Source organism: Lepidochelys kempii, chromosome 3, assembly GCF_965140285.1.
Source record: "Lepidochelys kempii isolate rLepKem1 chromosome 3, rLepKem1.hap1, whole genome shotgun sequence".
Classification (NCBI taxonomy): Eukaryota; Metazoa; Chordata; order Testudines; family Cheloniidae; genus Lepidochelys; species Lepidochelys kempii.
Window position 1 is genome coordinate 127,534,368 of NC_136382.1, and position 26,691 is coordinate 127,561,058.

The 26,691-nt window shown below is 44.9% G+C and overlaps 2 protein-coding genes across 2 annotated transcripts in view; both read right to left on the reverse strand.

Annotated features, from left to right (window-relative positions):
• Positions 1–2,658: 2,658 nt before the first annotated feature.
• The window catches only part of RNASET2 (ribonuclease T2), a 76,833-nt gene continuing 52,800 nt past the window's right edge, over positions 2,659–26,691 (reverse strand). The window contains exon 10 of the mRNA XM_073337911.2: positions 2,659–3,326. Coding sequence (XP_073194012.1) covers positions 3,253–3,326 — 74 coding nt within the window. The 3' untranslated portion in view covers positions 2,659–3,252. The remainder of the gene's footprint in view (positions 3,327–26,691) is intronic.
• LOC140909191 (uncharacterized) lies at positions 19,105–21,414 on the reverse strand. The gene is made up of 2 exons (XM_073337908.2): positions 20,760–21,414; positions 19,105–20,171 (listed from the first exon to the last, which is right to left on the reverse strand). Exons 1-2 carry the CDS (start codon positions 21,337–21,339, stop codon positions 19,915–19,917), a joined length of 837 nt encoding a protein of 278 aa, XP_073194009.2. The 5' UTR covers positions 21,340–21,414; the 3' UTR covers positions 19,105–19,914.

The window sequence follows — 26,691 nt, forward strand, 5'->3', positions numbered from 1 at the left end:
TATTTTGCAACGCTGGCTACAACAGTGCCATGCAAATGCTTGTTCTCACTTTCAGATGACGTAAACAAAAAGCGGGCAACATTATCTTCTGCAAATGTAAACAAACTTGTTTGTTTGAGCAATTTGGCTGACATAGGACTGAGTGGACTTCCATGTAGGCTCTAAAGTTTTACATTGTTTTGTTTTTGAATGCAGTTATTTTTGTACATAATTCTACATTCGTAAGTTCAACTTTCATGATAAAGAGATTGCATGACAGTACTTGTATGAGGTGAACTGAAAAATACTATTTTTACAGTGCATTTATAATAAAAAATAAATATGAAGTGAGTACCGTATATTTTGTATTCCGTGTTGCAATTGAAATCAATATTTGAAAATGTGGAAAACATCCAAAATATTTATATAAATAGTATTCTATTATTGTTCAACAGCGCAATTCATTGCTATTAATTTTTGTAATCATTCAAGAGCCCTAGTAGTTAGCCACTCAATCACATACCTCATAGGGAACAAACTCTGCTCATAAGAGAGATTTGTTCAACCTTAACTCTACACAACTGCTAATAAACTGCATCTCGGTCAACAAGGGACTGCTGTTTCTGAACTACCACCAGCCTTTTATATTTGCTGATCAGGGTAATGCCAACTGATGAGATCAATTAAATCACAGCTGCTTTTTCTTTTCTTTTTTTGAGTCCAGACAGGCTAAGGGGGAAAAGCAGATGTACTTCCTATACCTCTGCTGGTGGCCTGTGCCTACTCTTGCAACGTTTTTTTAAAAACAGAACTAGCCTGCCGTCTCTCTCACTGGAATAGAAGGGATATGACATTTCTGGCATGAATATTTGCCTGATGCTTTCAAAAGGGCTGTACACCATGTTATGAGCTCACGAGCGAGCGTCTGTAGGTTCAGTAGAAACTATTGAAACAGTCTGAGACTAGGGCTACCCTGACAGATATAGAGTGCCGGGAGTTAAACCAGCCCTTGAAGACAGCAGCAGGGAAAGCGCTGCTGTGTGTTCACGCTGTCAGCTGCAAGCACAGTGGCATGGTCACATTTGTGGCACTTGCAGCGGTGCATTATGGGCAGCTATCCCACAGAGCACCTCTTCCCATTCTGGCACTGAGGCTTGTGGGAAGGGGAGCACGGGGTATCTTGGGTCCTGTCCCAATGCCCCATGATGCATCGCTTTGCATCCTAGCAATCCCTGTGCTTCCGTCCACATTTAGCCCCATCTTTCAATGGTTTTTGCACTGTGTGCTCTGTCTTCCCTTTTGGTCTGTGGGAATGGATCCCGAACTGCTGAGGAATATGCTGATGGGTCTTGCTAGCATGTCACAAATTGCAGTCGAGTTACTCCTCAAGCTACAAAGTGACAGTGAGGAATCCAACAATGATGTTGATATGCATAATGCAAAGGACACGAGATTGCTTATGGCATTCGTGGATATGCTCACCACCGTGGAACGCTGCTTTTGGGCTTGGGAAACAAGCACTGAGTAGTGGGATCACAACATCATGAAAGTCTGGGATGACGAGCAGTGGCTGCAGAACTTTCAGATGAGGAAAGCCATGTTTATGGGACTGTGTGCTGAGTTCACCCCCACCCAGTGGTGCAAGGACATGAGATTGAGAGCTGCCCTGTCACTGGTGAAGCAGGTGGCTATTGCAATCTGGAAGCTCACTACTCCAGACAGCTACAGACTGGTCGCTAGGCAATTCGGAGTGGGAAAGTCAACCGTTGGAATCATGCTGAGGCCATTAATCGTGTCCTGTGCAGAAGAACCGTGACTCTGGGCAACGTGCATGACATTGTGGCTGGCTTTGCACAAATAAGTTTCCCTAACTGCAGAGGGGTGATAGATGGCATGCACATTCCAATTCTGGCACCAGACCATCTAGCCACTGAGTACATTAATCACAAGAGGTATTTCTCAATGGTTCTCCAGGCACTTGTGGATCACTGGGGGCATTTCACGGAGATTAACGCAGGCTGGTCCGGAAAGGTGCATGATGCACACATCTTTCAGAACACAGGTCTGTTCAGGAAATTGCAAGTTGGGACTTTCTGCCAGGACCAGAAGATCACTGTAGGGGAAGTCAAAATGCCCACTGTGATCCTTAGAGACCTCGCCTACCCTTTAATGCCATGGCTCATGAAACCATACACAGGGAGCCTTGACAGCAGCAAGGAGTGCTTCAACAGTCTGAGTCGGTGCAGAATGACTGTTGAGTGTGCTTTTGACCATTTAAAGGGCTGCTCGCGCTGTCTGTATGGGAAGCTGGACCTGGCTGCTGACAACATCCCTACGGTTATAACCATATGCTGTATTCTCCATAACATTTGTGAAGGGAAGGGTGAAAGCTTCACTCAGGCATGAACCACTGAGGTTGAATGCCTGGAAGCTGAATTTGAACAGCCAGAGACCAGTGCTAGTAGAGGGGCCCAGCATGGGGCTGTAAGCATTAGGGATGCCTTGAGGGAGCAATTTGATGCTGAAAGCCACCAGTAAGGTTTAGTGCCCTGCATGGAAGTGAAGTGCAGTGGTTCCAATGCTCATAGGCATTTGTGTTTGCTACGTATGATGCACTGACTTGCAGGGCCTGTTGCTTTCCTGGGCTATGCTATCTTTTACTTAATGCAATAAAAAATGTTTCCAAAACCAAAAAATTCATTTATTGAAAAGAAAACAACTGCTGGAGAAACACACATGGCACGACACATCTGTGCTATGTAGGAGGAGGGAAAGGGGTAGGGTGGGGAAAGGAACAATCACAGATTTGCCTATGTCCTATTATCATTTTCAGTCTTCTTGTCTGGAGTGCCGTGCAATGAGTGCTGCACTTCAGGCTGGCTAAAATGTATGGTGACGGGGGTTGAGTGCAGTAGGTAAGGGTCGTAGTTTGCAGGGCTGGGCAGTGAAGCTAAAGGTGTTGGAGGCAGCTGGTGCCGATAAGAAACCAGATGTCCGGGAAAGTGGGTTGGGGTAACATGGGAGCACAGGAGAAAGAGTTTGGGGACAAGGGCTGCGGAGAGAGGGGGCACGGATCTGCTCCCTATGCAGTACTATGAGCGCCTACATCGAGTCTGCTTGGCGCTCCATAATGCTTAGGAGCTGCTCCATGGTTTGTTGCCAGCAATCCGCATTCTCCTAGCAGACCCTCCTTTTGGTCTCCTGCCACTCCTGTACTTTATTGTCAGTAAGGGACTGCTGCATAACTCCATGCAGAAGGTCCTCCTTGCTTCTTCACAGTTGCTTCCTGAGTCTTTGCAGCTTTTCGGCCGTTGATAACAAGGACGGCTGGGATCTCAACGTTGCATCTGTAAAGCCAAAATGCAACGTTTAACAGAGGCAGCATTGTTAACACTAGACAGAGCAATGATTTGGCCGAACTTATAGAAAAGCACAGTGCACACAATAGCAGAAACTGCCTGTCCCAAGGCGAATGCACATAACCCACAAGAGCCCTGAAATGGTAAGTACCACGGGGGATGGGGAGGGGGGAAAGACTGATGGTTCCAGGGGCATACTGTCCTCTGGGGTCCTGTGCCTTGGGGAGAGCCAACAGCTGCAAGGCGCCCACACTGTCCCCACATTTTCCACAGGATGAGTTCGTCCTGAAAGATATCTCACTGCTGAGGGTGACCTGGGAAGCAAGGGAGGGTCTTCTGCAACAATACAACTTCCACCCTGGCCTATATGCAGCTTGCCTGTGTGCAGCAACTGTCCCCCCCGCCCCTCACAGCACAGTGGCATAGACATTTTAGCCTGACTGGGACAAGGAGCACAGTAGCTCTGCCAAGGAACCTGAGCAAGCAGATTGCCCAGCTTCTGCATGAGACCTTTCATGAGATCACTGAGGCCAATTAACGTGATGTGAGAGCACATCAATGCCCTATTCCGCATCTAGGCATGCATGCAGCCCTGACCCTTCTTTCTGCAACTCTCCTCGCCCCAACTGTCTTCTCAAAATAAAAGCTGCTTACCGCACCTCATCTGCGGTTTGTTCTTCCCCAAGCACCATCCGCTGTGACTGGCTACCTTTCTCCTGGCTTGAAAACAGCTCCTGGCTGCATGCATCTAGGGATGCCAGGACATCCTCTGGCTCTGGGCCCCCATCCTCCTCAGCACCCTTGCTCCCACTTTCCTCCTCCTGCTTTGTTGCACTCTGGGCTGCCATGGCCTCTGAAGTGTCCATGGTGCTCTTCAGCGTGGAGGTGGGGTCGCCCCCAGTATCTCGTCCAGCTTTGTTGAACTGGCAGGTCGTGGGGGCAGCACCGGAGTGGCTGTTTCCCTCCAGCGCTTCGTGATAGGTATTCCGCAGCTTCTTCAATTTAACCCTGCACTGCGTCCCGATCATGGCCCCTTTCTCTCAGGGCCCTTGATATCTGCCCGTAGGTATCGTAATTCCTAAGGCTGGAGCACAGCTGGGACTGGAAAGCTTCCTCCCCACAAACACTGATGAGGTCCAGCACCTTGCCATTGCTCCACACTGGGGATCACCTGGCACATCGAGGCATGGTCACCTGGAAAGATTCGCTGAGAGCACTCCATGCCTGGCTGAGCCAACAGGAAGGGGATTTTCAAAATTCCCAGAGAATTTAAAGGGTGGGTCCAACAGTTGGTCACCTGAGGACAGGGCAGTCGACTTCAAAGTGACGACCAGAGTGGCTAGAACAGGCACCGTGCGACACTTCCTGGAGGCCGGTCAGAGTGTATTAATAGATCAGGGTGTCCACACCAGCACCATGGCACTCCAGCCAGGGTGCAACAAGCTCTATGTTTCTCGTGGAGGTGAATTACCGGGGCGCTCCAGCTGTGGAGTCTGGACGCTCTATGTGCCTTACCAGTGTGGACACCTCAGGAGTTAGGGTGCCCGGGGCTGATTTAATGCACTCCAACTTGCAAGTGTAGGATAAGAAAACATGTGAAGGTAAGATCTGTATAGCTGAGGTACCCAAACAACCTTAACTCTTTTTTGTAGTAGGGCATGCACTAAACAGATGTTTATGATTACGGTATTTTAGCATCTGTGGTCCCAGATGAAATTAAACTAATTTTATTCACTCTCTCTCTCTCTCCCTCCTCATGGTGTCACTATAGGGTAGAAATACGGTTGTTTGGGTGCCTTAATTATGCATTTCTTTTAATTAGAAACTTACCACTGTATTTCTTTGGTTTGGGGATAATTATTTTTGCCCTTAAGACAGTGATATGTATTCTTAAGTGTAATTCTATTTTGTTGCTTTTTGTCTAAAGAGCAACAGTTGGGCCAAATAATCTACTAGTGAGAATTCTGACACGTTTCTTGTTTCCATCATATCACTTTCGTTACAACCAGTAGAATGGTTACATGTATTTTAGCTGTAGAGAAAGGGTGGTATGTTGATCGAACTACATCTGATGTCTCAGTGACTCCACTAAAGCGACGTGAGCTGTTGACCTGACCCTCTCTAGAGTCTGTATCAGTGGTTTTCAATTTTCTTGTTTGCAACCCCCCTAAAAAATTTACTAGTAGAGGTGCAGACGCTTTGGAAGCTTTGAATGGAAATGCAAATGCCTTTGGAAATCTATTGTCCATCTATTCTACAGAGAATTCTTTCCTGGGTATCTAGCTGGTGAATCTTGCCCATATGCTCAGAGTTCAGCTGATCGCCATATTTGGGGTCGGGAAGGAATTTTCCTCCAGGGCAGATTGGACGAGGCCCTGGAGGTTTTTCACTTTCCTCTGTAGCATGGGGCACGGGTCACTTGCTGGAGGATTCTCTGCTCCTTGAAGTCTAAACCATGATTTGAGGTCTTCAATAGCTCAGACATAGGTGAGAGGTTTATCACAGGAGTGGGTGAGTGAGATTCTGTGGCCTGCATTGTGCAGGAAGTCAGACTAGATGATCATAATGGTCCCTTCTGACCTTAATATCTATGAATCTTTAGTTGGAGCCTGACACCTGGCTGAACAGAATAAGTCTTTTGCAGACCCCCTTAGACATAGTCACAGGCCCCCAGGGGTCCATGGACCACAAGTTGAAAGCCACTAATCTATATAATTGTTAATAACTTAAATGCAAAATTTAGAATGTAATTATCACCTACGCTCAGGATTTAATGTAATTTGAATGATATGTCAAGTTTGAAGAGAGTCTGCATTATTCCAGTGGCTTTGTCCCAATTGATCTCACCAACAGAATAATGCAGTAAGAAATCCAAATTAACCAGCTCCTTCAAAAAAAAGTTGGCAAAGAGCTCCTCACCTGCCTGAAGGGCCACACAGGAGAAAGACTGCATACTGAACTTTGATTTCCAGAAAAGATTATGGAAGGGGCAGGAGTCAGCCTAGGCACTAGCTAGCTTGCATTTTGAATTGAAGGTTTACTGAGCATGTACACTAATTTACTTTCAATTTAATATAGACTATGGAATGTGTACATGTGAACATTGTTTAATGGTAATTGACAGTGATGCTAATTTAGTTATCAGTGTTATTCAATTGCCTCTGGTTCCCTATTCCCTTTGACAAATCCTGTTCAGTGAAATAATAGGACAACTGAAATTCATTTACTTTTATCTATTTATAAAGTTTAAATAGTCCGGTGCAACGATAAATTAATCCACCTGTTCTATCATTTCTGTTTGTCTTGTGTCTTAAATATTCTATTTCCCTATCATAGGCAGAATAGGGAATCAAGCCAATTATTCCTTTAGGCAAATGGCTAAGAATTTTTCCTTTTTTAAAAAAAAAAATATATTGGGGCTGCCAAGCAATTGAAAAAATTAATCTCAATTAATCACACTGTTAAACAATAATAGAACACCATTTATTTAAATATTTTTGGATGTTTACTACATTTTCAAATATATTGATTTCAATTACAACACAGAATACAAAGTGTATAGTGCTCAATTTATTACAAATATTTGCACTGTAAAAAAGACACAGTATTTTTCAATTCACCTCATACAAGTACTGCAGTACAACCTCTTTATCACGAACGTGTAACTTACAAATGTAGAATTATGTACAAAAAATAATTGCATTCAAAACCAAAACAATGTAAAACTTTAGAGCCTACAACTCCACTCAGTCCTAGGTCAGCCAAATCGCTCAGACAAACAAGTTGGGTTGCAATTTGCAGAAAATAATGCTGCCCACTTCTTGTTTACAATGTCACCTGAAAATGAAAATAGGTGTTCGCATGGCACTGTTGTAGCCGGCATTGCAAGATATTTACATGCCAGATGCACTGAAGATTCATACATCCCTTCATCTTCATAGGACATGCTGGTGTTGGGTTTTGCTCGATAATGATCCAAAGCAGTGCAGACCGACACATGTTCATTTTCATCATCTGAGTCAGATGCCACCAGCAAAAGGTTTATTCTCTTTTTTTAGTGGTTCGGGTTCTGTAGTTTCCGCATCGGAGTGTTGCTTTTTTAAGACGTCTGAAAGCATGCTCCACGCCTCGGCCCTCTCAGATTTTGGACAGCACTTCAGGTTCTTATACCTTTGGTTGAGTGCTGTAGCTATTTTTAGAAATCTCACATTGGTACCTTCTTTGCGTTTTGCCAAATCTTCTGTGAAAATATGTTCTTAAAACAAACATGTGCTGGGTCATCATTTGAGACTGCTCTAACATGAATATATGGCAGAATGCGGGTAAAACAGAACAGGAGACATACAATTTTCCCCCATGCAGTTCAGTCACAAATCTAATTAACGCATTATTTTTTTTAACAAGCATCATCAGCATGGAAGCATGTCCTCTGGAATGGTGGCTGAAGCATGAAGGGGCATACAGATGATTATCATATCTGGCATGTAAATATCTTGCAACACCAGCTACAACAGTGCCATGCGAACACCAATTCTCAGTTTCAGGTTACATTGTAAACAAGAAGTGGACAGCGTTATTTTCCGCAAATTGCAACCCAACTTGTTTGTCTGAGCGATTTGGCTGATGTAGGACTGAGTGGAGTTGTAGGCTCTAAAGTTTTATGTTATTTTTTGTACATAAAATTCTACATTTGTAAGTTACACTTTCATCATAAAGAGATTGTACTGCAGTACTTGTATGAGGTGAATTGAAAAATACTATTTCTTTTACCATTTTTACAGTGCAAATTTGTAATAAAAATATAAGATGAGCACTGTACACTTTGTATTTTGTGTTGAAATAGAATATATTTTAAAAATGTCAAAAAACATGAAATTCATTAAATATTTTTAAATTGGTATTCTATTGTTTAACATTGCGATTAATCTTTGAGTTAATCGCATGAGTTAACTGTGATTTATTGACAGCCCTAATATATCTGTATCTATATCTAGAATGTGAATAAATACTCTCTCACCTTCTGTCTAGAATAATTTTAATGTTTCATAAGCTGAAACAAATCTTCTGCTTTTTTTTTAAAGCAGGATTTGTACTGTTAAGACAAAAGCAATCGCATAACTAAAGTGTTTTACAAGTACTTGTCAACACGAGGCTGTTTATATTAGGAAAGAAAATAAAATTAGGCCTCCTGTGAAGTGAAGAGCAGAGTTTACTATCAATGCAATGTAGGATTTTAAAAATATATTCTGAGAGACACTCAAGGCTGTGAGCACAGAAGACTACGATGTCAGTTAGGGACTATCAAAGGCTTAAGGAAACAAACCTCTTACTAGCCTACTTTTTAAAGTCGGTTTTAATACAGTTTTATAAATTTTTATAGGACCTCAGGCAAGATTCTCAAAATGATTGACAAGCAGAAGCAAAATCAAAGCTCACAGCTTGGACTACACCTATGAATGATGCAGGATTTGGTTCACATATAACTGCAACAAGTGTCACACTGGAAGATACCAGCACAGAGCTCCATTGATTTAAGTGGAGCTCTACAAGTGGCTAGAGTACACCCACACTGCACTCATTGCTGGATCAATGCCATTGTTACAGGGATTCAAATCACAGGGTTTAGCAGATTTGTTTGGAGTGGCGCAATAACAGGCCACAGCAGAACAACGAAGAGGAAAAGGGCAATGGAGTTTCAGTTCTGAACACAAATCATCCTCTCTGGGTTGGGTTTGACTGCAGGAGTTCTAATTTAACTCAGATTGATATCAATGTTTAAGAAGCTTCTAGCTGCATTTCACTTCATGTTGTTTTATAAGCTGTAAACACAATGTACATGTTATATAGGGAAATTCCTATATTTCCCCCCCAGCTCATTTCCCTAGGCTCTAGTTAGTTCAACCCAGTTATCTCCCCCTCCTCTAGGACTAAACTAGGTGCCTAAAAATCTTCTGCTGGACATGCGCACACTCACCTCAGTCTAGGCACCTGTCTCATGCCTAAGATCCAGCAAGCTGTTCCCCCACCTATTTCACCCCAATCTGGTGGGCGTTCTGACATGTGGCCTACTGGATGAGGCTCCACACAAAACAAAGAAAGAGAAAGTGCCCTCCCCCCACAATGTTTATCCCAGTGGTTAGAGCACTTTCCAAGGCTATGGGATACCTGGACTCAAATTCCCACCCACCGCCCACCCGCACCTGACATGAAGCAGGGATTTTAACTTCGGTGCTGATGTAATATTTGGACCTTCTTATTTTCCTTAGTTCTGAGCACAACTGTGAAAAGTTGTGAAAGTTCATAAAATTTCACACTAACCTACAACAACAAATGTTGATGGGAAAGAGAGACAAAAAAAAACCCACTAGGCGAGTCCAAACAAAAAGCCCCCCGATATAACTCAAGAACTGTATTAAGATCAGACAATTAAAAAAATAAAAGTGCGGGACTGGAAGTCTGTGACCAAAAGTGGCATGTTGAAAATTAGGCCAAATTGGCAAACAAACTGAGGAGACAGACTATTCTGCCTAGTGCTCCCTTTTCTGGGTCCCTAAAAAACCCGCAACTTTAGGGGGAAAATACAGACACGTGTGAATGCTGGCTGACTGCAAAACGAAGGACGGGGAAGGAGAAAGCTTCACCATCATGGCTACTACCTCCGCCATTTTCTTGGACCCTAGACCTTCATTCTAATCTGAAAGATGTCCTGACGAGAGAGAGAAACACAGACACACTCACTCCCACACCCACCCAGATGATACCAGCTCCTCCACTGGCTCCAACTAAATCCCAAAGACCCACCTTAGATGTGAGGCTCCATCTTCCTTCTCCACATCCCCAATGTGTCTTTTCCTTCCTACCCTATTTTTTCTCTGTTCTTTCTAATAAGAGCCTGGCTTAGCTGGCGAAGAATTGACCTCTTTTGCAATATGGCTGTGAGCCTGTGGCCAGAAAGGTAGCTAAAAGCCAATGCTGGTAACAAGTTTGCCAGGACTCAGATGGCTGATAAGACTGCGTGCTGTGCTTGTGTTTTCCAGCAGTGAAAGTCAATGCCAGAGACAGAATCTGCATTTTGTGTGTGTGTGTTGGTCTCCTTTTGCCTTTAAGGCAACGAGATCAGACTTTAACAAGAACGGCTCCAGCCCATTTCAACTAACTTCTCCTCTTTTCCCAAAAAAAGAGCAGTTATTACCATCTGAAAGACAGTCAGAAGGCAGAGGGTTGTCGTTCTAAAGGCTCTCTACAGCTAAAGGGACAGGGAAACAAGGGATGTTACAATGAAAGCCTTATTAAATGTTACAGAAAAGAAGGGAAAAAAAAGTAAAGCATCTGAAATGTATCTTTAAACATTTTGTTAACCTTTTATTAATAAGGTGTTTGCCATGGTATCGAGCAGGTGGAGATTTCTGTGTACCAAACCCAGAATCTCATTAAAAACTATTTAAAGTTGGACAGAGTCAGGGTCATGTTAACGTCTTTGACTCTTTAGATGCAATATTTGGGCCCAAATTAAATAATCAGGTCCCCCACCCTAGAGAGCGCCATAACCACTGGGCTATAGTGTAGGCTGTTCTCAGTCTCTCCAATTGAACCAGTTCCACTGTGCATAAATAATTAAACATCAGGTGGAGGAGGGGGACTGGAAGCTGTCTCCCACATACCTCTGGGTGCTCTAATCCCCAGGCTAGAGAGTCAGTCTTACCCTTTCCCTAACCCAATTCATGTTTATTTGTAGACAGTGGAACAGCTTCAAAAGGAGTGATTGAGAGCAGCACAACCCAGAATAATCAACAGCCCAGTGGTTAGAGCATCCTCTTCGGGGTGGGGAGAAGATTCCTACTCCACATCAGGCGAAGGGAAGACTTGAACCTGGGTCTGCCCACATCCTAAGTGACTGTACCAACCACTGAGCTATAGGTTAGGAAGGGGGCATCACCACCTCCTTGTTTTCTGTGAGAAAGGGCTTAGGTGCCTAACTCCAGGAGAGGGTTCACAGCTGTGAATCCCAAGTGGCGGGAGATGCCTTCCTGTGGCCCAGACTTAGGAACTTAACTCCCTTTGGGGGCAGGGCTTAGGACCACCCCCTCCTCTGGATTTCCTATTGAGTAGCATAGGCAGCTCCCTACTCAGCAGGTTGGCTTTTGTGGATCCCATTCTTAAGCACCTGACTCTCCCCAGACAGCATAAAGGGGGCCTAGGCACCTAACTCCAGGCTGTACATCCACTAGACAGCAAGGCTCTTAAATTTAGGTACCGGAAAACTGAGTCCAAGTCCACTTAGTGGATCTAGCTCTGGTTCTTTTCCGTCAATAAGTAGCAGCATAATTAAAAGGTGATCACATTACTGGGCTACCTACTCTCTAATGTTACAAAGGAAGACAAAAGCAAATGGCATGAGGCTGGGGGGAAAAAACAAACAATAAAAACATCAAAAGACCATTTAGTCAATAATATGAGAATTGCAAAACATAGCTCAGTTTGAGCTATAAGTACTTCCAGATTTAGGTTACTAATTCCTGGCCATCTCACCTCAATGCATGGTTCAGCGATATGAAGAGGCCTTCTAGGTAGCTCACAAAGACAAACATTTCAAGTGAAGAGACACCCCATAATCATTAAGCAGCAGTTGCTAAGGAACTCACTTTAGTTGCCCAGCAACCATGCTAGAAATTATGTGGCATCTCAGCCATTTACTCTTTTCATAGAGTACCTGCCTGCTCTAGCAGTGGCTTTGTCTCCTCATTGTACCCTTTCCTCCAGAAGATCCCATAGAGATTATGGGGCAGTTACCCACACTGGGCAACTCTGCAGAACCTATAGGAGCAGTCGCACACTACCACATGATGACCAGGATGGCGTGAGGCCACCATATGTCATGAAGACTCTTACGTTAAGAAGGGAGGGTACCAGGGTTTATAGGAGGGATGCCAGCTGTAGGGAGAAGTACTATATAATCGCTTTGGGGAACCTCAGTCCATGTTTATAAGTCTTCTGTTGCTGTTCTTGTCAGCATAGGAATTCAAACATGGGCTACAGGCCAAACCCTAAAGTCCTTATTCAATTATTATTCACTCCTTACCACAGAGTTTGAGTTGATATAAAAATTTTGCAAAGGTCTGCCTACACACACTCTGGTGAGGTAAAAGACAACAAAAGCATGTAACACAATAGCATCCTCATTAATAATATTTTTCACTTCCATAGCATCGTCCATGCAAGCTTCTCAAAGCACTTAATAAAATGAGTATGGAGGCTTATTTCATTAAGGTTTATAGGGAGAGGGGTCTCAGACAAATTGTTTAAGTGATTTCTCAAACCCACACAGCAAGCCTGTAGCAGAGCAGAGATCCCAGATTTCCTCACCACTAGTCCTGTGGTTTAGTTACCAAACCATGGGTGAAATCCTGGCCCCATTGAAGTCCATGGGAGTTTTGTCATGGACTTCAGTGGGGCCATGATTTTACTCCATGTGTCATCTCTAACATAAATCTACTTCTCTTCCACCCCAAATAATTTGTTCAATTAACGCAACCCCTTTGTTTGTAAATGTCCATGAGCAGATCACTGTATTTATAATTTGTTCATAATTCAACATTTCTGAAGAATAGTTTAATATATTTGAATTCTGGATTTTTTTGCAAATTTCTCATAAAAAAAATCTACTGAATACTTACTTGCTAATACTCAGAATTTGCTATTTGAGCACTGTAGTTGGTTAATTAAGTCACAGGACTTGTTTCTATTTCCTAATTGTAGTATATGACTGAGAATACCTTTGGGAGAACAACTCAAGGGCTAATACAGAAAGCATTCTAACTTTATTCAAAACACCGCATTGAAATTAATTTCAGGCCCCAAGGTAAAGCTAGAAGAGAAAAAAAACTGACAGGGTGCTGTAGGTACTGAAGAGCTAGATTCCCCCTTAATTCTACCCTTTGTAAAAGTAGAGACATGGGCCCAGTTATCTCAGGGCAGATTTTTTTTTTATTTGGGGGTAGGGAAAAGAGAAGAGACTATTCTGGATTTTTCCTGTACCTCGGAGAAGCTAACAATACTTAGTGAAATGAAATGGCAGCCAGCAAAGGAACACACCCCCTCATAAAGACATTGGAAAGGAGGGAGGACAGGCCTGAGAGAACTAAATGTGAAGGGTACAAGAATTTCTTCTCTCAGTATTTATTTATCCAGAGCCTCATATAGGGGTTTGGGCTTTCTTGGAGTCAACTTCAATTTTTCAGGTCTCCCTCCCCCATTTCTAGCTTCATGTGTGCACCTAGCTTTTTACATATTGCTAGACTCCTTGTTTTCTCTCAGCATTCAGGTAACGTTTTCCCCACCTTTCGTCTGTCACAGTCTTTGCTCTGCCCGAAGAGTCTCAGGCTCAACACAGGGCCCTACAGGATCCATGTTTTGTTTTATTGCAGTCAGTCAACAGGTAGCAAATCAAAATATCACCCTATATACATTTATAATCAAAGCAGAATTAGGTGCCATCCATACTGGCCTTATAATTGACTTTCAAAACCATGCTGAATCGTGGTGTCAAAGCATGTTAGAACAAACAGGCTGTATAACTAGATTAATGGCACACCATGTAGCCAGCACTGTCAGGAACCTCCCCTACCTGATTTAACCACAAGTAAGTTAAAACTCTGCTTAAGGCAACTGCGCAGAAACTGGCATCCAGAATAGCATAGAAAGGTTTTCCTACAATACTAAGACATGTATATAAAGGCAGCCTCGCAGTAGTACCAAGAAGGTAAAGTTGAGGAAGAAAGTGTTAGCAGAAACTCACAAGATATGGAGGTCAGCTTCAGACAGCCTCAAATAAGTACCCAAAGGTTTGGATGCCTTTTTCAAATGTATATAACTCCTTGACTTGTTGGAAAGCCAGTTGGAAGAGTTCCTTTCTCACACAATTTGACACTTCCAATGTCAGCCAGAAATATGGCAAGGAGGTCCTAGCCAGTAAATGATTATGGGCCTGCTCCAAAGCCCATTGGTCACTGGAGTCTTACTTCCCCAATTTACCTTTAAAATTACTACTTGTATAAATAATACTAACATATTCTACAGCAATTGCCCAAAACACCACAGAATATACTTTTAAGGATTTTAGAGCATTCCTATAGAGCCTATTGTAACAGTTTTGCTGTGCCCCCTAAAAGTCTTAAAATATGGGAAGAACAGACTTATACATGTGCTATAGGGACTATTAATATACAAGTCCTGAATCCATTGAAGCCAATGGGAGTCTTTCCACCAATTTCAGTGAACTGTGCATCATGCTCATATAACCCATCTGTACCAACCACTACCTACTGCTCTCAGATCCATAGATCTCAGAACGCATACACCCTGCAGCCCAGCAAAGTCAATCAGGGCAGAAACCCTGATTAAGGATTTCAAGCTAGCCAAAAAATACTGAGTGATTTCCAGCAGCTCACATCCAAAATGGACTGAAATAATGGCACATCATTAAGGTAAGAGGTGCTGTATGATGTCTGAAGTCACAGATTATTAAAAAGAGCCTTTAAGTTTGTCTAAAAGGAAAAGTATAGCTTAGTCTCAGCTCAGGTGTTTACCCTACCTTTAAGGGCATTTGGAAAAACCTCCAATTTATCATAATGATCGTGGAACATAAAAAGCTAAGTAAAATTATCACAATTTTCCACCAATTATGGAGATTAGTGAGGGAATCTGAGCCTGAAGAGAGCATAAGCAGCAATTTTTATATTCTTTCCTCTTTGTTGTGTCTAATAGTCTGTGCCAGGTGCTCTAGAGGTAAAAGACACCCAGAGCTCCTGCTTAGATACCATGGGCTGGTACCTTTGCTGAGACTAGCTCCAAGCCTTCTCGCTAATCTGCTAATTAATGTGATTTTAACTACAGAAGTCACTTACATGGTCTGGACCCATTTAAGATAGTTCATACTCAATTCACCCACATTCTGTAAGAGTAGGGGAGGAAAATCCAAACCACTCCAGCTGGCCAGGTGCATTCTTAGCATGAAATAATTAATGACATTTTATTCACTGGACAGAGTTGGTTAAACAAAGAAACCGACAAATGTTAGTCATACACTTTAAAGTCAGAAGGGACCATTATGATCATCTAGTCTGACCTCCTGCACAACGCAGGCCACAGAATCTCATCCATCTACTCCTGTAATAAACCCCTAACCTATGTCTGAGCTACTGAAGTCCTCAAATCATGGCTTATTAACCATTTATACATCACTATGCCAAAGTTCAGGACAGGAGTGATATCAGTAGCTTGCTCTTCCTGTTTTTAAGCCCCAGGACAAGTATTGTAGCAAAGTATGGTATTGGTCATTGTTTATTACTCAGCAGCTTCAGCATAGGGATTTGTGTGAATCCCATCTTCGGTTTTACAGGGTGTGAATTCTCAGCCCTCGAATTCTGCTTGGAGGTTGAGGTCTTGTGGGCATTTAAATGTGAGGACGAAAGCAAAACTCAGACAAAACCTCCAAGTTTCACATTCATTTGGACACAAATCCAAAAAGCATCCTAGATTTGCTTGAAGAATTCCCAGTTGATAACAGAACTGGGAAGACCACTAAGGGTATGTCTACACTACGAAATTAGGTCGAATTTATAGAAGTCGGTTTTTTAGAAATCGGTTTTATATATTCGAGTGTGTGTGTCCCCACAGAAAATGCTCTAAGTGCATTAAGTGCATTAACTCGGCGGAGCGCTTCCACAGTACCGAGGCAAGCGTCGACTTCCGGAGCGTTGCACTGTGGGTAGCTATCCCACAGTTCCCGCAGTCTCCGCTGCCCATTGGAATTCTGGGTTGATATCCCAATGCCTGATGGGGCTAAAACATTGTCGCGGGTGGTTCTGGGTACATATCGTCAGGCCCCCGTTCCCTCCCTCCCTCCGTGAAAGCAAGGGCAGACAATCATTTCGCGCCTTTTTTCCTGAGCTACCTGTGCAGACGCCATACCACGGCAAGCATGGAGCCCGCTCAGGTAACCGTCACCCTATGTCTCCTGGGTGCTGGCAGACGCGGTACGGCATTGCTACACAGTAGCAGCAACCCCTTGCCTTGTGGCAGCAGACGGTACAGTACGACTGGTAGCCGTCATCGTCATGTCTGAGGTGCTCCTGGTCGCCTCTGTGAGGTCGATCAGGAGCGCCTGGGCAGACATGGGCGCAGGGACTAAATTTGGAGTGACTTGAGCAGGTCATTCTCTTTAGTCCTGCAGTCAGTCCTATTGAACCGTCTTATGGTGAGCGGGCAGGCGATACGGACTGCTAGCAGTCGTACTGTACCATCTTCTGCTGAGCAGCCATGAGATGTGGATGGCATGCAGTCCTTCTGCACCGTCTGCTGCCAGCCAAAGATGTAAAAGATAGATGGAGTCGATCAAAACAAGAAATAGACCAGATTTGCTTCCCCCCCTCCCCTGTATAGGGGACTCATTCTTCTAGATCACACTGCAGTCACTTACAGAGAAGGTGCAGCGAGGTAAATCTAGCCATGTATCAATCAGAGGCCAGGCTAACCTTCTTGTTCCAATAACGACAATAACTTAGGTGCACCATTTCTTATTGGAACCCTCCGTGAAGTCCTGCCTGAAATACTCCTTGATGTAAAGCCACCCCCTTTGTTGATTTTAGCTCCCTGAAGCCAACCCTGTAAGCGCCCCTCCCAGCGTCAGAGCAATGGCAAACAATCGGGCATCTGAGAGTGCTGTCCAGAGCACTCACAATGGAGCACTCTGATGGGGCTAAAACATTGTCGCGGGTGGTTCTGGGTACGTGTCGTCAGGCCCCCGTTCCCTCCCTCCCTCCGTGAAAGCAAGGGCAGACAATCATTTCGCGCCTTTTTTCATGAGTTACCTGTGCAGACACCATACCACGGCAAGCATGGAGCCAGCTCAGGTAACCGTCACCCTATGTCTCCTGGGTGCTGGCAGATGCGGTACGGCTTTGCTGCACAGTAGCAGCAACCCATTGCCTTCTGGCAGCAGACGGTGCAATACGATTGGTAGTCGTCCTCGTCGTGTCCGAGGTGCTCCTGGCCACGTCGGCAGAGAGCGCCTGGGCAGACATGGGCGCAGGGACTAAATTTGGAGTGACTTGACCAGGTCATTCTCTTTAGTCCTGCAGTCCTATTGAACCGTCTTATGGTGAGCGGGCAGGCGATACGGACTGCTAACAGTCGTACTGTACCATCTTCTGCCAGGCAGGCAAGAGATGAGGATTGCTAGCAGTCGTATTGTACCATCTTCTGCCAGGCAGGCAAGAGATGAAGATGGCTAGCAGTCGTACTGTACCATCTTCTGCCAAGCAGCCATGAGATGTGGATGGCATGCAGTCCTTCTGCACCGTCTGCTGCCAGCCAAAGATGTAAAAGATAGATGGAGTGGGTCAGAACAAGAAATAGACCAGATTTGTTTTGTACTCATTTTCCTCCTCCCCTGTCTAGATCACACTGCAGTCACTCACAGAGAAGGTGCAGCGAGGTAAATCTAGCCATGTATCAATCAGAGGCCAGGCTAACCTCCTTGTTCCAATAACAATGATAACTTAGGTGCACCATTTCTTATTGGAACCCTCCGTGCAGTCCTGCCTGAAATACTCCTTGATGTACAGGCACACCCTTTGTTGATTTTAGCTCCCTGAAGCCAACCCTGTAAGCCGTGTCGTCAGTCGCCCCTCCCTCCGTCAGAGCAACGGCAGACAATCGTTCCGCGCCTTTTTTCTGTGCGGACGCCATACCAAGGCAAGCATGGAGGCCGCTGAGCTCATTTTGGCAATTAGGAGCACATCAACCACCACACGCATTATCCAGCAGTATATGCAGCACCAGAACATGGCAACGCGATACCGGGCGAGGAGGCGACGTCAGCGCGGTCCCGTGAGTGATCAGGACATGGACACAGATTTCTCTGAAAGCATGGGCCCTGACAATGCATGCATCATGGTGCTAATGGGGCAGGTTCATGCTGTGGAACGCCCATTCTGGGCTCGGGAAACAAGCACAGACTGGTGGGACCGCATAGTGTTGCAGGTCTGGGACGATTCCCAGTGGCTGCGAAACTTTCGCATGCGTAAGGGCACTTTCATGGAACTTTGTGACTTGCTTTCCCCTGCCCTGAAGCGCATGAATACCAGGATGAGAGCAGCCCTCACAGGTGAGAAGCGAGTGGCGATAGCCCTGTGGAAGCTTGCAACGCCAGACAGCTACCGGTCAGTTGGGAATCAATTTGGAGTGGGCAAATCTACTGTGGGGGCTGCTGTTATGCAAGTAGCTCACGCAATCAAAGATCTGCTGATATCAAGGGTAGTGACCCTGGGAAATGTGCAGGTCATAGTGGATGGCTTTGCTGCAATGGGATTCCCTAACTGTGGTGGGGCTATAGACCGAACCCATATCCCTATCTTTGCACCGGAGCACCAAGCCGCCGAGTACATAAACCGCAAGGGGTACTCTTCGATAGTGCTGCAAGCTCTGGTGGATCACAAGGGACATTTCACCAACATCAACGTGGGATGGCCGGGAAAGGTGCATGATGCTCGCATCTTCAGGAACTCTGGTCTGTTTCAAAAGCTGCAGGAAGGGACTTTATTCCCAGACCAGAAAATAACTGTTGGGGATGTTGAAATGCCTATATGTATCCTTGGGGACCCAGCCTACCCCTTAATGCCATGGCTCATGAAGCCGTACACAGGCAGCCTGGACAGTAGTCAGGAGCTGTTCAACTACAGGCTGAGCAAGTGCAGAATGGTGGTAGAATGTGCATTTGGACGTTTAAAGGCGCGCTGGCGCAGTTTACTGACTCGCTTAGACCTCAGCAAAACCAATATTCCCACTGTTATTACTGCTTGCTGTGTGCTCCACAATATCTGTGAGAGTAAGGGGGAGACGTTTATGGCGGGGTGGGAGGCTGAGGCAAATCGCCTAGCTGCTGGTTACGCGCAGCCAGACACCAGGGCGGTTAGAAGAGCACAGGAGGGCGCGGTACGCATCAGAGAAGCTTTGAAAACCAGTTTCATGACTGGCCAGGCTACGGTGTGAAAGTTCTGTTTGTTTCTCCTTGATGAAACCCCCCGCCCCTTGGTTCACTCTACTTCCCTATAAGCTAACCACCCGCCCCTCCTCCCTTCAATCACCGCTTGCAGAGGCAATAAAGTCATTGCTGCTTCACAGTCATGCATTCGTTATTCATTCATCACACAAATAGGGAGATGACTACCAAGGTATCCCAGGAGGGGTGGTGGAGGAGGGAAGGAAAATGCCACATAGCACTTTAAGCACAGCACTTTAAAAGTTTACAACTTTAAAATTTATTGAATGACAGCCTTCTTTTTTTTGGGCAATCCTCTGTGGTGGAGTGGCTGGTTGGCCGGAGGCCCCCCCACCGCGTTCTTGGGCGTCTGGGTGTGGAGGCTATGGAACTTGGGGAGGAGGGTGGTTGGTTACAGAGGGGCAGCAGTGGCAGTCTGTGCTCCAGCTGCCTTTGCTGCAGCTCAACCATACACTGGAGCATTCTGGTTTGGTCCTGCAGCAGCCTCAGCATTGAATCCTGCCTCCTCTCATCACGCTACCGCCACATTTGAGTTTCAGCCCTGTCTTCAGCCCGCCACTTACTCTCTTCAGCCCGCCACCTCTCCTCCCGGTCATTTTGTGCTTTCCTGCACTCTGACATTATTTGCCTCCACGCATTCGTCTGTGCTCTGTCAGTGTGGGAGGACAGCATGAGCTCGGAGAACATTTCATCGCGAGTGTGTTTTTTTTTCTTTCTAAGCTTCACTAGCCTCTGGGAAGGAGAAGATCCTGTGATCATTGAAACACATGCAGCTGGTGGAGAAAAAAAAAAGGGACAGCGGTATTTAAAAAGACACATTTTATAAAACAGTCGCTATACTCTTTCAGGGTAAACCTTGCTGTTAACATTACATACATAGCACATGTGCTTTCGTTACAAGGTCGCATTTTGCCTCCTCCCACCGCGTGACTACCCCCTCAACCTTCCCCCCTCCCTGTGGCTAACAGCGGGGAACATTTCTGTTTAGCCACAGGCAAACAGCCCAGCAGGAACGGGCACCTCTGAGTGTCCCTGAAGAAAAGCACTCTATTTCAACCAGGTGACCATGAATTATATCTCACTCTCCTGAGGATAACACAGAGAGAGAAAGAACGGATTTTGGTTGAATGCCAGCAAACATACACTGCAATGCTTTGTTCTACAGTGATTCCCGAGTACGTGTTACTGGCCTGGAGTGGTAAAGTGTCCTACCATGAAGGACGAAATAAGGCTGCCCTCCCCAGAAACCTTTTGCAAAGGCTTTAGGACTACATCTAGGAGAACCGCAAATGCCAGGGCAAAGTAATCCTTTCACATGCTTGCTTTTAAACCATGTATAGCATTTTAAAAGGTACACTCACCAGAGGTCCCTTCTCCGCCTGCTGGGTCCAGGAGGCAGCCTTGGGTGGGTTTGGGGGGTACTGGCTCCAGGTCTAGGGTGAGAAACAGTTCCTGGCTGTCGGGAAAACCGGTTTCTCCGCTTGCTTGCTGTGAGCTATCTACAACCTCCTCATCATCATCTTCTTCGTCCCCAAAACCTGCTTCCGTATTGCCTCCATCTCCATTGAAGGAGTCAAACAACACGGCTGGGGTAGTGGTGGCTGAACCCCCTAAAATGGCATGCAGCTCATCATAGAAGCGGCATGTTTGGGGCTCTGACCCAGAGCGGCTGTTCGCCTCTCTGGTTTTCTGGTAGGCTTGCCTCAGCTCCTTCAGTTTCACGCGGCACTGCTTCGGGTCCCTGTTATGGCCTCTGTCCTTCATGCCCTGGGAGATTTTGACAAAGGTTTTGGCATTTCGAAAACTGGAACGGAGTTCTGATAGCACGGATTCCTCTCCCCAAACAGCGATCAGATCCCGTACCTCCCGTTCGGTCCATGCTGGAGCTCTTTTGCGATTCTGGGACTCCATCATGGTCACCTGTGCTGATGAGCTCTGCATGGTCACCTGCAGCTTGCCACGCTGGCCAAACAGGAAATGAGATTCAAAAGTTTGCGGTTCTTTTCCTGTCTACCTGGCCAGTGCATCTGAGTTGAGAGTGCTGTCCAGAGCGGTCAGAATGGAGCACTCTGGGATAGCTCCCGGAGGCCAATACCATCGAATTGTGTCCACAGTACCCCAAATTCGAGCCGGGAACGTCGATTTAAGCGCTAATCCACTTGTCAGGGGTGGAGTAAGGAAATCGATTTTAAGAGCCCTTTAAGTCGAAATAAAGGGCTTCACTGTGTGGACGGGTGCAGGTTTAAATCGATTTAACGTTGCTAAATTCGACCTAAAGTCCTAGTGTAGACCAGGGCCTAGTCTTTCAGCTACAGATTCTCAGTTAATCACTGTTGCCACCCACCATCTTGTGTGGGAAAGTCCTGGTGCTACAGACCTCTTAAGGTCTGCAAAAATAGCATCCCACTTCTGAATTTTTTACAGAAATTCAAAGGCTCTGGACTTCTCTTGCAGAACCTTGGAAGAAGATGGGTGTGTCCCTCATGACTATTTTCCTGTCCAATTCTCCATGTCCAAAGGACTGGCCTTTTCCACTAAGCTCTGCAGTAAGGGGGAAAAAAGTGTCTGGCAGAAGATTTGGGGTTCAGCTGAACTGAAGGGGAAAGCATCTCCCTGGCCTTCCTGCTGCTCTGAACTCCCATGAAGGGGGTCACAGCACAGGGTGTGATCAACCTCTGCCATTCCCTGTTTAGCCCCCCTATAGACTCCCAATTTCCACTCCTTGAGCAGCTTCAGGAATTCATTCCTGCCATCCATCAGCACCTCCTCTACCCTACACAAAGTTGTTTTTTTTTTGTCAGATTCTTGGCCCCCCAGCTCCCTCAATGAGCCTTAGGATGCTCATCAGGCCCCACTACTCCCCTACCCCAGCCTTATGAGACCCCTGAGGATGTTGGCAGACACAGAAGTAGGTGCCTCAGCCACAGAAGATCCAAAAGAAGCTTCTGAGTGAGCCCACACAATTGGTGGAATTCACAGCATCACTGGGGTCCCAAAGAAGCAACTGAACCCTGAGATCCTCTAGGCAGAGGTGGGAAAAGCACAAAGCAGAGCTTTAGGGGCTGATAAGGGAACAGGGGCCTGTACAGATGGCGAGAGACTGGGGGAAGCTTGGAAGGTCCAGGGAGGCTGGAAAGGGTATGAAAATTACATTGACTCCCTCAATTTTATTTGCTGGGTCCTAGCAATTAGCTGCTGTTAATATAGACACGAGCAGAGCTTTTTCTACCCTGATGAAATTCCAGGTCAGTTCTCTTTTCCTGCAGTCACTTCTTGTTTTTCAAAAGTGATGTCCCCTGACAGTTCTCTAGTGGAGGTTGACTTGAGAGAGCTCTAGCTATTTAAAAATGGGAGAGCGCATTTAATGACACACAAATTGTTCTGCAAATAAAGAGTGCGCTGAAGGAATTTAGATTTCCCCAGATAACCAAAACAAACAAACATACATACATCTTACATTTTTTACTTTAGCAACTAGCTTTTTCTGCATACAGAGGTTTCAATCCATAACTAGGATAGCAAGGCGGAGACTACTATGCAGGGAACAGAAACATTCTACAAATGGCATCGATCCAATTTTAAGTTTGCAGGATAAATTCTGCTCTGCTACCCCCTGCACAGACATGACAGAGTAGAATTTGGCCCTTTTATTTTTCTGAGCTGTGATGGGTGCGCCACTTACCATTAGGATGGCATTCCCTCCTGGTCTTTCTGGGGGGTAGCTTCAGAGGTGAACACTCATTCCTACAGTTGCACGCCACCTCTCCGCTTCTCTCTCTGGATCTGCAGCCCCTCTCTAGCTGCATGAGCCATAGCCTCCTCTTTGTGAGTTTACCCTCCATCCAAGTCAGCCTATTTGTTTTCCCCTTCTGAAGTAAGGAAGGCTTCCTTCAGTAGTCCTAAGCAGCCTTCCCATTTACTGTGTCTGTACCACTGCCTCAGTGGCTGGCAGGGGAACATGGGCCCATCCTCTGCTCGAGGTTGTGGCTCAGGGATTCTCTAGCCAGCAGTCAAGGTCTGTTCCCTTTTTGGGCTTACTGCCTTTCCCTGAGCCCTCTCCTACCATCCAGCACTCGCCTTTCTCTGGGATTTGCCAGCCTCCTAATTCCCCCTTCCCAGAGAGTAACTACAGGCTACCTATCTCTATAGCCTCTAAACCCCTTCTCCCAAGGGGTGACTGCAGACTTTCCCAGCCATCCTTTCTACTTCCAATCTCCTGTCTTTGTTGTCCCAGCCCAGCTGGTTTCTCCTCAGCAGGAGCACCCTAACTCAGTCAGGGGATTACCAGGCCACCTGATTCCCCTCAGCTATGACTTGTTGGGTTAATTGGCCCCCTTCTCACTCTGCATTAATCCTTTCCAGCCAAGTGCAGAGGTCACCACATAAGCATATATGTTCCAGAGAGACACGAGTCCCTCCCATAGTAAAGGGCACAACCCGTTTTTCAGGAACTGATTTTGCCCACTCCCTCTATATACATCAGAAAATATTCCTGTCAGGTCTTTTAATTAGAAATGAGAAAACTAGTTTTTAACATTTGGGGATAGAAGTTTGGCAAAGGAATGGAACCAACAGAAGTTCAAAGTTCTGTTTAGTCACCAGAAATTTGGAACACATTTTGTGCTGTGTACCCTTATCAGAGTGCTTCCTTTCTTCCCATCCCCTTCCTTTGACAATTAACCAAGAGTTAACTATTATGCAAAGATTATTTTGCAAATGCTGCCTCGTAAATTGTGCTACAGTGAATATTGAAATTCATGCTTTTAGCCACCTTCTAGGCAAAATTAAAACACACTTGGCCATAAATTATCTAAATTTGCCACCTTAACAGTGATTGACCTGAATATGGTCTAAGAAGGGCAGAGTTAAGGTTGTTTAGGTTACCTTAATTGTGATTTTGCATACTTTCAGGATTGGTTTGTTTTTAAAGTTTAGCCTTACCTTGGAATTTTCTGGCTTTCAGATGTTTGGGTTTTTTTGCTTGCAAAGTTATTTTTTGGTTTTTCCCTTTAAACTCTCTCAAATTCAATGACAGTTTAACAAAGATTTCCAGGAAACGATTGTACTTACATATTGCTTTCTATAAGAGTAGCCACTGAAATCAATTGATATTAAATCTCAGATTAATCTTTGAAGCCTGAGCCAGGTCAAGAGACTGGGTCCAGGAAAAGGGTCAGTATCTGCTCACTCCAGTGATTAATTACACTTTCCATCAGAAGATCTCTAAGCTCATTACAAACGTTAATAAATGAGCCCTTACAATGCTCCTGTGCAATAACGAAGTGTTATTACCCCAGTGTGTTGTAAGTGAAAGGGAGGTACAGAAATTCCATTACCTCTCTACTGGCATACAAGAAGTCTGTGGCAGACCTGGGAAAAGAGCCCTGGTCTCCAAGCTTACAGCACAATGCCTTAAACCACAAGGCTATCCTGGTGGCAAAGATAAAGAAATTGAAGAATAATCAGTGAGTATAAATGTCACAAGGACTATCAAAATATGGTTTCTCATCCCAGGGGTTTGTCTTATGTTTGCAGAACGTTTTATAAATTTGGCTGCAGTTCTGCTTGTGGGATTTCTGTGACTTGATTGAGCCAGAATTTATTTGAAGCAATTTAAACCACCCCCGTGACTGTATTATCCTGCAATAATATTACTACATAGCTAAAAGCCATCTAAGAAGAAGCGAGTTGAACTGAGTTAAAGTGCATATACAATTACTAATCCTACCAGAGATGCTTTTGATAGAGATAAACTTTTCCCCTTAATCCCTGCTCTAGTTAACGACAACCAAAGTGGACACACTTTCTGATCAAGAGCACAAACTCCAACACTAATAGATTTCCCAGGGGTATAAAATACCCAGCCTAGCCATCACTGAGCCTATTTGTAATGCTCTTATTACTTCATTAGCTTTCATGAATTAAGCCTATATCTGCTGTGCTCTTTTAGAACTCATTTAGCTCCTGATTTCCTCTAATTGGTCAGCTTTGCATTAACAGACAAGCTCTTGAAACCAGGTACCAAAGGCTTAGAATTAGAAGTAAAATTACCACTGAGGTGATAGAAGAATTCCCAGTACCAGCCACTTGCTCTCAGATTAATAGCAAAAATCTCCAATAAAGCTGGCCAGAGGATGACAATTCTGCTTTTCAGCAACTGCAAATTTGTTCTCATTCCATATTGGAATGAAAACAAACCCTGTCATAAATATAAAGGGTAAGGGTAAACACCTTTAAATCCCTCCTGGCCAGAGGCAAAACTCTTTCACCTGTAAAGGGTTAAGAAGGTAAGATAACCTAGCTGGCACCTGACCAAAATAACCAATCAGGAGACAAGTTACTTTAAAAGCTGGGTGGGGGAGAACAAAGGGTCTGTTTGTCTGTCGCTTTTGCCAGGAACAGAACAGGAATGGAGTATTAGAACTTGTTAGTAAGTAATCTAGCTAGAAATGTGTTAGATTTCCTTTTGTTTAAATGGCTGGTAAAAAAGCTGTGCTGAATGGAATGTATATTCCTGTTTTTGTGTCTTTTTGTAACTTAAGGTTTTGCCTAGAGGGATTCTCTGTTTTGAATCTGATTACCCTCTAAGGTATTTACCATCCTGATTTTACAGAAGTGATGCTTTTACTTTTTCTTTAATTAAAATTCTTCTTTTAAGATCCTTATTGCTTTTTCATTGTTCTTAAGATCCAAGGATTTGGATCTGTGTTCACCTATGCAAATTGGTGAGGATTTTTATCAAGCCTTCCCCAGGAAAGGGGGGTGTAGGGCTTGAGGGGATATTTTGGGAGGAAGATGTCTCCAAGTGTGCTCTTTCCCTGTTCTTTGTTTAACACACTTGGTGGTGGCAGCATAGGATTCAAGGACAAGGCAAAGTTCGTACCTTGAGGAAGTTTTTAACCTAAGCTGGTAAGAATAAGCTTAGGGGGTCTTTCATGCAGGTCTCCACCTCTGTACCCTAGAGTTCAGAGTGGGAAAGGAACCTTGACAAACCCTTTCAAACATTTTCATGAAAATGAAGTTGTGTTGAAGTGTCTAGTTTTGTTTTGGTTTTAAATCAAAACATGAGGGGCAGGCCAGACATACTTGTATGTCATACTGTATGGTCTATGGGTGGGGTCACTGGTTTGTCGTAGACCAATATTCAACTCCCTGCTCCAGAATATGGGCTTGTTTAAACCCTAGACCACTCAATCAAGGAGATCAAGGATTTGAACACAGGTCTCTATGGTGTGGCCTAGCACATTTCCCCTGTACCACAGCATAGGCCTGGTGCCACTTTGGATTCTTTGG

Bases quoted from the DNA above. Each gene is read 5' to 3' on its own strand.
- LOC140909191 (XM_073337908.2), bottom strand. From the start codon at position 21,339: ATGCAGAGCTCATCAGCACAGGTGACCATGATGGAGTCCCAGAATCGC. The intron at 20,172-20,759 runs GTGAGTGTACCT...TTTCTCCACCAG, and splicing joins AGGCGGAGAAGGGACCTCTG to CTGCATGTGTTTCAATGATC.